The sequence below is a fragment of the Hetaerina americana genome, unplaced genomic scaffold, assembly GCF_022747635.1.
Source record: "Hetaerina americana unplaced genomic scaffold, ioHetAmer1.1.p SCAF_3, whole genome shotgun sequence".
Taxonomy (NCBI): domain Eukaryota; kingdom Metazoa; phylum Arthropoda; class Insecta; order Odonata; family Calopterygidae; genus Hetaerina; species Hetaerina americana.
Genome location: NW_027286874.1, coordinates 73671284 through 73681533, shown reverse-complemented (window position 1 = coordinate 73681533; position 10250 = coordinate 73671284). Strand labels below are relative to the sequence as shown.

General features: G+C 35.4%; 1 protein-coding gene across 1 annotated transcript; it reads left to right on the top strand.

Annotated features, from left to right (window-relative positions):
- The first annotated feature begins 62 nt into the window (after positions 1-62).
- Pabp2 (poly(A) binding protein nuclear 1) lies at positions 63-9157 on the top strand. Its single transcript, XM_071587403.1, has 7 exons — positions 63-199; positions 671-807; positions 1236-1350; positions 3680-3747; positions 5709-5903; positions 6899-7020; positions 7520-9157. The coding sequence occupies exons 2-7, from the start codon at positions 673-675 to the stop codon at positions 7554-7556; spliced, it is 672 nt and encodes a 223-aa protein (XP_071443504.1). The 5' UTR covers positions 63-199; positions 671-672; the 3' UTR covers positions 7557-9157.
- The last annotated feature ends 1093 nt before the right edge of the window (positions 9158-10250 follow it).

Below are 10250 nucleotides of genomic sequence, written 5' to 3'. Positions count from 1 at the left end.
TGAGTTTTGTTTGTTCCAGCAAGCCGCTTATTTGGTCACACACGCCCGCCATCTACCGAGTAGAAATGTCGTGCCGGACGTGCTGAAATTGTGCCTGTCGTGCGTGTATATCGGCTATTCGTGAAGTCCAAACAAACTTAAAGACCCGTACCGTATCTTTAAACATCCAGTGCAGCATCTCTTATATTGTGTTCTATTGGTAATTAATATAATGAATAATTTATTATCACTCGATTAAATAGCTAATTCGTTATTGAAGCAGAAAAGGGGAGCAGAGATTTTGATCCGGCTTCAGTGGCGCACATTTTACCACCATTAATGTGTGATACTTATTGTATCATCGTGGTTTTTGCATGTATTGAGATTTTAATGGTCATAAGCGGTGGGGTTTATATATTTACTTCCCCCTCTTTAAGTGTTTACTGTCATAAATTGTCGTCACCAATGGTTGTTGAGAAGTTGATCTGTCAGAGGCGGACCAATTTAACAATAAACATCATCCGGTCAAAGATTTTAAAAGTTCTAATTGCCAACTTTAATGTTTCAAACTTAAATTTTTTACGATTAATTCTTTGTTTGTTCTTCATGTGGAATTTACCAGTTTCTTGGCCCAAGCAATCAACGCTTGTTTCCCTCTTGGTAATCAGTATTGCTTCATTATTTAATTTAGCGATGGCTGAGGCGGAAGATTACTCGGAAGACCACATAGATACATTAGAAACTATGGAGAATGGTGCTGAAGCCGAAGGGGCAGAAGTTGATGTTGAAGGGGCAGGTGGTGGTGTTGCCGGAGGCGTTGACGATCCGGTAATTTTTGTCGTAGTTTAGTATTTCGTCGTGTTACAGCTGAATATCATGTGCTCTGAACATTGCGATGCACATACTTTTATAGATAAAATTTAAGTTATTGCACATCGTAAATTGCTCTATTATTTTTTCCCAGATATATCATTTATCTATTTATATTCTGGCGGCATGACTAAAGATATAATTTCAAATTTATGTATCATGACGCACTGGTTAAGTATTAATTCGTTGGAAATTCGTGCTTTACCCGTTAAGTTTTTCACAGCGATTTGAAATTTTATTTCTATTTATTTATTTCAACTTATTACTTCTACCTATTGGTCAAATGGTAACCTTGGTTGTCTTCTAAGAAAAGCTTATATTTTAAAGCCCAAAAATCACTGTGGTTTCTTCTTTAGCCGTTAGTTAAGTATGCATTAACATTTTAGGAACTTGAAGCAATTAAAGCTCGTGTGAGAGAAATGGAGGAAGAAGCTGAAAAATTGAAGCAAATGCAGTCTGAAGTGGACAAACAGATGAATTTGGGGAGCCCTCCTGGCTTAAGTATGTTTGTCATTTGAAGTTACACTTACAGTATTTATTCCATATTTATAGTTTATAATAAACTGCATATCGCTCATATTTATGATGTATGGTATTCTTAGCTTGATGAAAGGTTGATATTTAGTGATTGATTTATCTTCCAACATTAATGGCCCCACCCATGTAATTATTTTGTTTGTTACCAACATACTAAGTCGTCATTGTGTAGTTCACATGAATTGACTTTTAACCTCTGGCGTGCACATTGTTTTGAAAGCGATTCTGGGGCGTGGACCTAAAAAAACGAGTGCTAAGATTACCCTGATGACGAGTCACCTTTTTTTATTATCTCTGCCATCACAGTGAAGTTAATCTAATTAACGTAATCAATATATTTATTTACTCAGCTGACAGTGTACAGTATTGAAAATACATGATAGGTGTGTAGGACATGTCAATGGGATATACTTGTAAAATACATTGTTCCCAAATAGAAATAAAAACTACAGTTATGACAGGAAACTTAAATACCCATAAGTTTTATTTAAATATTCATTTACACTGTACGGAGATCTGTAATAACCCACATCAACCAGAAATGCAAATAGATTCTACTTGAATGGTGAAATTCTAGCCTCATTTTTGAAGTGGTTAGGAAGATAGTTAAACAATTTTGTGACCCTTGGTATTGGTCCTTGAGCTACCATGGACAGTTTTGATGTTTTTGCATGGAAATCTTTAAATATTCTGTTTGTGTGTCTCTGATAACTATTATTCATTGTAAAGTCGCTCATGTTTTTTTTAGCATTAGTCACTGCTTGATAGATACATGCATAAGGTACAGTCAATATTCCCAACTATATAAGAGAGGTCAGCAATGAGCACGATAAGGTTGATTGCATAGGAGCCTTGCTATTTTATTTACTAATCCTTTCATTGTTAAAGAAATGGGTTGATCCCAATAGTTTTTATTTATTTCATTAAAAAATTCATAGCAACTTCGGGAATTCCAGCATTGTAGCTGGCAGATTATAGAATCTGATTGCAATGAAATACTTTTTAAGCGGATCACTTTTGACATTGTATTATCTTAAATAAATTTCGAGGAGTTAGCTGTTGTCTTCTAATGAGAAGTACTTCCCATTAAAACATTGGCTACTCATATTTTTTAAAATTCTTTTGCATTAGTAACTTAGTCTATTGAGGCAATTGGGAAAAAAGAACTGGGTTTAAATTATTTGGAAGAGTGCATGGGTTTCTCTTTCCCACAGATTAACTGGTTTCCTGGTTTGAATGTAGCCCATTCACCCATTAATTGTATATTTAATTCCTATTTTGGTAGGTCAAGAAAAACTGTTAAACATCTTTTTTTTTACTCTGTGGAACAAATGCACTGTTGCATTTTGCTGGTGCCTCTGCCAAAAGTGTTTTCATAAAGCCTGTTCATCTATTTTTCTAACTTACTTAACTGCCTACCTGCATAACATCTTTTTTTTATTTCTCTATTTCTTAACCTCCGCCATGTATATAGCATTCCCTCTTTGACCAGCTAATGTTTTTCCATCTTTCTCTGTGCTCACTGTGAAAATCTTCCCATATATGCTCTTTGGTATGGAATTCCAAATGGGAGACTAACGTTTTTCCAATATTTAAATAAGATCACTGTTTGTAAAATTTTATTAATGCATACCTAAATCTTCAGTTTCTTGATTTTATGCCAAACAAGTCATCATTTTCTTCCCTAGCTATGTTTCTTATTTCTGTCAGTAACTTTCGAGGTAGATATGTCTATGTTAGCTGACAATGAAAGAGCAAAATCTAAATATCTTGTATCTAAAAACATTGAAATTCATTATATACACGAAAGACTGCTCTTAACAATGCATAATGCAAAGGAAACCCTGTAAAAAAACCTACATTTTCCAATATTTTTGGTTCCAATGTACATCATAAAAACTGGATGTATGTATAAGCGATTATCAATGGTGAATACTTAAGCATAGAAATGAGTGCCATATTTCCCATCCCATAAGATGCACCACGATTTTTGAGATTGGAATTTACGAAAAATTCTTGAATCAGATCAGAAAGTATTTTAATGCTAACACTGTATAAAGGCAACCGTATCCCTTACAGGAAAATATACTTGAGAGTATTTTTCTGGTGAATCGGCTTGTGCTTATAGATCAAAGTTATGCCTGCATATTATCCCAGGCCCATAAGATGAAGGCTGATTTAGAGTCCATTTTGGAGTTTAAAAAGTGTATCTTATATGGTAATTAATAGCACAATGCATAGAAATTAATTGACATTAAGGACTGGTGAATTGAACTTTCAATTTCTTTTTCAGCAAGTCCATTGAATATGTCTATTGAAGAAAAGATGGAGGTGGATAACCGTTCAATTTACGTTGGCAATGTAAGTACATTTGGAAGTCTGACTAACAGTTGGTTATCTCAGATTTAAATTAGTATACATTGAGTAGCTTCAGGTGTGTTGTGGTGGAAGTCGAACATAATGAATCACTGATTGTAGCACTTATTCCACTTGATAATTATCATGTGGAAAAAAGTGATACAATCAGTCATTCATTAAATTAGTATGTTTACATAATCTCGTTAACCTTGCCATATTTTTAAGGAAAAAGTTTTGTCCAATATTGACCCAAAATTATCGTAGGTTGTATTTTCTATTCCCCAAACAATTTGTTCTGATTGATGTCGATAAGTACAGATGTTAGACCTCAGAAATGAATTGGGTATAGTCATTACTGGTTAGGTTCTTCATGTCTGCTCAATGAGCAGAAATGGAGATGATATTACAATGGAAGATTCAAGAAAGCATACCAGTAAGCAGTCGTCCATATACATCAGTCATCAAGTCCATCAGGATATAAACTTGCTGCATTTTGTTTTATAACTTAGCTGTCTTACACTAACTATCCTCCATGTATTAATCTGAAAGTATCACTCCAATCATCTCTACTACATTTTCACCTCACAACCCCAACGTCTGCATTTCCTCTTTCCAGGTTCTGCTTAATGTTTTCTAACTTCCACGTGCTCCACATTGCCCTAACATTCCAGATTTCTATTTTCAAAGTTACAGTTCTCTGCAGCGTTTTATTTTCTCTCTGCAACTTTTAATTTAGCCTTGCGAAGATTTTGTGATATAATGACTGAAGAGAACTTGCCATCCCACTGCCTATCTCTTGAACTTCAATCCTGTAAAATCCATTAATAGTGTGGGAGAATCAGTTGAGGTGGTTTCCTGTTACTTTCCTCAATAAACTATTTCTTGGCATGAGTCAGCCCAGGCACCTTTTCTGTCCTCTTCACTTAGGAACAGTTAATGCATGGATCCTCTTCCGCTTGACTCATCCCCTGCAATCTATCTAGCATACTTAGCCTTACTCGGAGAAATTTCCATTACTTCACAGGGGTCATAACATGCAATCTCCTTCACTAGTCAGGGTTAAGGATGGTGGGTGATGGGGGGAATAGTTTGTAGTCTGAAATATAGAAAATTGCAAATGCCTACATAATTAAGGTTATTAAAGAGGTGTAGTGTCAACTATAAAAGTTATGTGCAATCTCTGAGAAAAATAGATATATTGCTGTACTTGTTCAAATGCTAAAAATTTCTTCAAAATACTCTCCCCCTGCGTCAATACATTTGCGGAGGCGTGTCTTCCACGCCTGGAAGGTACCCTGACTCTCCTCAATGGGAATGTCTTGCGGGAACGTTGTAACATGCTTTTGGATGTTTTCTAGTTTCCCAATGCTTTCCTTTCGGCTCTTCAGTTGGGGAAATAAAAAAAAAAGTCGCACAGAGCCGAGGGGGCTGAGGGACCACCCTGGTGGTCTCTCAGCCTCCCTCGACTCTGTGCGATTCAGGGCCAGAAAGTTGGTAACGATGAAGGATGTGTGGCTGGGGGCATTGTCATGGTATCTTTGATGAGTTATAAAGTCGAAAAACACACTTCCCTCGGAGGCGTCTTTCTGCTCAGACCGCGTGGAGCAAACTGGCAACTGGCTGCGTTGGAAGGCCAGACCCCCCACCACATTTCCCAACCGGTTTCACTGCGATGCTGTGTCACAATAAAATCATGCACATTACTTACATAATGGGCCATGTACACATTAGTGTAAAAACAAAGAAATCAATGAAAAGGTTAAGCCAGTATCCATCATCAGCATTTTTCATGTACAATCATGTCTCAATGCTGTACTGGAATTTTGAAGCTTTAACCCAGTTGACTTCCTGATGTTAAATTTGAATGTTTTAAGTAAGGTTATCATTTCAAACTTTAATGCATTCGCTGATATTTAGGGGATGACATATTTCTGCATGCAATGAATTTCAATACTCTTCTGCAGGTTGATTATGGAGCAACAGCTGAAGAATTAGAACAGCATTTCCATGGCTGTGGATCAATAAATAGAGTTACGATACTGTGCAATAAATTTGACGGTCATCCCAAAGGATTTGCTTACATAGAATTTGCTGACAGAGAGTCAGTTCAGACTGCCATGGCAATGGATGAATCCCTATTTAGGGGGCGACAAATCAAGGTATGATGCTTTGTTTTACTGCTGCTGGTTGACATTTCCTAGTAACTTAGTACTCAATGGAAAATTAAGGTGCTTTTCATCATGCAAAATGCTATTACTTCCTTCTTGCTATAGCTAAGTCAAACATTCCCATGGGTTGCCATTATAAGAAGCAATCTTTATCCATATTTTGCAATGATTTTCATAGCTCAATGGAAAGGTGGCCCGAATGTGAAGGGTGGACGTATTTCTTCAAATGAAATGTTTAATACTTGAATTCAGGTCATAGATCCAGTATCCATTCTGTGAGCATTCTCCAAATCAAGGCTGCTATGTATTTGGTTAAAACTAATCAAGAGAGCCAAAATTTATTCTGAAAACTTTATTTTCTATAGTAATAATTTGCTACAGCACATGACCTATTTCATTGAATATGAAATGATTATAGTATAATATTTTTCAAAAAGTCTAAAATCAAGTTATTATTGAGTGGCCACCCAGTAACTTTGTTGTCCTCATAGTGAGTGGGTTATTTAATGTGAAAGTAAATTCATCCATTACTGAAAAACTGGGAAATTTAATAGTGATTCTAAACTAATTGACCTTAGTCGCTTACTCAGGATAAATTACCGTTGAGTGATATACAGACAGTTTTAATGTAAGGTTCCAAGTTGTAAGGAGTGTCACTAAGTTCCCACTTCCATTGGTTTGAGTTATGAAAATAATTAGTTCAGAAAAGAACCTAATTGTGGCACAGATCGTTTTTTTTAAGTTTTGAAAATTTGTAACATACCTAAATTGTACATTGGATGACTGGGATACATTCAAAAGTCTCTTTTAATTGACAAATATATAACACTGTCTTTGAGTCATGATGCAGTTGATCCTGTAAGGAAATATGTTATTGTATCCCCCAGCAATAAAATTTTTGGAGTCACTGCTGTTGAATTCAATGTGCAGTAGGTAGTACAGTGTTTGTGTTCAATAGACTCAATGTTCTTTGCTATTTTTTATAGGTAATGCCCAAGCGCACTAACCGTCCAGGGCTAAGCAAGACTGATCGGCCACCTCGTGGGCGGTTTCGCACTAGGGCTCGTGGTTCATCCTATTTTGGTTATCGACCAACAAGGAGGCCTAGGTAAATAAATATCTGTTCATAGATCCCTTTTACTTGTTCCATTTATTGTTTATGATCAAGAAATTAAGGTCACAAAGTATTAACTAAACATGTCATTTTTAAATTAAGTTAACCTAATGAACTTGCAGTGAATGTTGTGATTTCATGTATTAATATTTTATCAGATTCCATGATTGCTTTGGGTGAATCCATCATTGGATCGACTGTTAATAAATATTTGCTTTAATATGTTCCATTCACTCACTTTCCTGAGCATTGTGTCCTTGATTTCACCAGTCCAATAGAAATTGTGAACTGTAAGCACTTCATTGTTTAGCTTGACCCTTCATTAATATTTCAGAGGTCTCAATTTTTTTACATGTAATATCTTTGGCCTATGGAATAAGAAGTTTTTCTTCCCAATTCAATGAGAACAGTTCTGATAGTGTTTCTTATTATTTGTGACAACTTTTCTGAGATGATTTTGAATACTAATTTTTCTGTTGCTTCATTATTGCAGCAGGTTTCGCCGTTCTTCTTACTACGTGCCATATTGATGGAATTCCCTGTAAATTCTGGTTCACATCAAATCTTCTCCCCCCCCCCTCCTTCATTCCCATCCCATTAATATAATATTTGTCCTGTGAACAAGCCTTTAAAAAAAAGAATTATTTCCATTTTTGATCACTCAATATATAACACCAAAAGTATTTTATTGGAATACTATTACTAATAACCTTGTGGTTAAAGTCTGAGCATAATTGTATGCCACCTACATTGCATTTGTACCACCTTAATTGCATTTGTACAGTCATATGAACAATCCATTCTACCCGCACACCCATAAAACCTCTCCCCCCTTCCAAGGTGACTTCGGTAATGGATGTAGGAGCAGAGAATTATCAGGAGTTTGCTCACAACTGCATCATGGACAACCCTTCGCCCATACTTATTGTGTGAAGCCAAAGTCCACACACCCACACACTGTGTAAAAAAAAAAGAGTTGAACGTGAATTCGAGTATACGGCTGTGTTTTCATTGGGATTCAGTAATAATTGGATCCTATATTAGTTTATTTTTTACTTTTTTGTATTGAATTATTTTTACCTAACGCCCTAGCTATTCATAAATGTGAATTTCAGTTACTTAATGCAATTGCTGTGCGTGTGTGCATGATGATTGTGCTCATGTGAAAAAAAAGGAAGAAAGAAAAAAAAAGACTTGTGTTATTTCAAAGAAAAAGAATGTCTTTAACTTATAGCGTGTGGTGTGTGGACACCAGGTGAGTATTCTATTAATAATATAAACTTTTATTTGCTGTGGGATTGTAATTTGATGTCATTCATGTAAAATTAAGGGAGAATTGAGTGTGGTTCATAGATTTAAAATACAAATTTGGTTTAATATTTGTCGAAAATGGCCAGAGTATGATTTTTACGAGATATTAGTTGCGGAAAATGTAAATGCAAACTGGGTATTGGGACATCTTCATAAGAACTATGCTTGTCTTCCGTGTGATCACTCATTGACTAATTGGAATCAAAGATGCTGTTTGGCCATAAAGCGTAGAAGCTGTATTGGTTGGTAAAACTAATTTGATGACAACTCATTTTTCATTTTGCTCTTGCCATTGAAGCTGTCTTCTTCTCATTACATTGATGCAAAGGTTAATTCACACACTACATCTTTTCATAAAGCACCCATTTATCGAATATGATACATTTATACGTGTATATGTGATTGTTACTCCAAGTTTCATTCCATTTGTTTTGGCAGATGCGGTAAAAAAAATGTTTATCTAGTGATAGATGAAATTGCACTCAACAAGGTGGTTTTTGTGGTGGTTTTTTATAACATTTAAATGTTTCTTTACTTTTTGCTCTATTCATGCTCTTTAATTCCTGCTTGTGTTTACTTCGACTGCCAACTCGAATAAGTTTTTGAGTCATGTTCAGTGTTTTTCAGGATTCAGCGGCTTTGGTCATCCCTGGAATTCATCATTTTCATTTTATATAAAAATACATTAAAAGAGTTTCTGAGATATAAAAAGTAGAATAGTTGGCCACCTCAAAAAAATTATGCAAATCCACTGACGAAAAGTTTTAAAAAATGTATGAATGGGGGAATGTATAAAACAAATAAAAGTGTGAGTGGGCTAGCTGTTTTGTTTCATTTCCACGTGAAACCTGGTAGGCATGTGCATAGAATCCTGATTATTAATCTACAATCTATATTCTGAGTAAGTGCTTCCCTATTATTGTGTTCAAAGTGTATGTAATGTTGAGAAAACCAGTGATGGTGCCAAATAATTGTGAATTAATATTTATCGAATTCTTATATGTAAACCATTAAAATAATCAAATTGCCCAACTTCAGTGACCGTCAAAGATAGTAGGCCTGTTGATGTTTCTCCTGGTACTCTGAAGGCGAAAATTGTCACTTGCGAGATCACAAGACTTATTGAAGTTCACAATAGCTAATAGGCCATTTTCCATGTGGGAAGTTAGGGAACAGTTTGGTACACTCGTGATGTAATTCGATTGAAATATTAGCAAATAACTCCATTAACAACAGCAGTGGTCAGTTTTAGTGGTTGAAGATTTCCACAAACTAGCAGACAACACACAATATCTGATTACAGTCATTGAGGATGTAGTTCTCTCATAATTTTTACACTTTATGAGATAGGGTTCTACTGGAAGGAAGTGTCATACTGCTAGTGCATTCTGAGAAGGAAAGCGCCTTAGCTTTCAAAGGTGGCACCACTAATTAGAAATACCTATCACAAGAGACTTTGATTATTCAAGACAATGAAGTGACATGGAGCCAACCTGTAATTTGGCAGTTCAATAAGAAAGTCTGGATGGCAGGCTTGTCTTTCGGAATATGGCTATGCCATACTTTTTACCCATTGCAATGATAAACTGTAAGGAATAAAGCTTTTACATTGGAGTCTTAGCTTGTTTTGAACAAAAAACATGGAGGGTAGGTATTGAATAAACATTTAAGAGTTTTATAGGATACATGAAGCTGCGAAGGATTGCTCAGGCTTTTGTCATCGACTTTCTTTAAGCCCAATTTTATCTTTTTAAATACACTAGCTAGTTATTATGATCATTAACTTGAAGATTATTGACAAATACTATATTGTAAACATACAAGATCACTCCTTAGTGAATGTTAGCATTGTAGTAATAGTCTGTTATTTAGTTGTATAGCGGTTTGTTTTGAATTTTATTAGTGGCCATACT

Excerpts from the sequence above, each read along its gene's own strand:
- Pabp2 (XM_071587403.1), top strand. The coding sequence starts at position 673 with ATGGCTGAGGCGGAAGATTACTCGGAAGACCACATAGATACATTAGAA. Across the intron at positions 5,904-6,898 it reads TTAGGGGGCGACAAATCAAG|GTAATGCCCAAGCGCACTAA; the intron begins GTATGATGCTTT and ends TATTTTTTATAG. Across the intron at positions 7,021-7,519 it reads CGACCAACAAGGAGGCCTAG|CAGGTTTCGCCGTTCTTCTT; the intron begins GTAAATAAATAT and ends TCATTATTGCAG.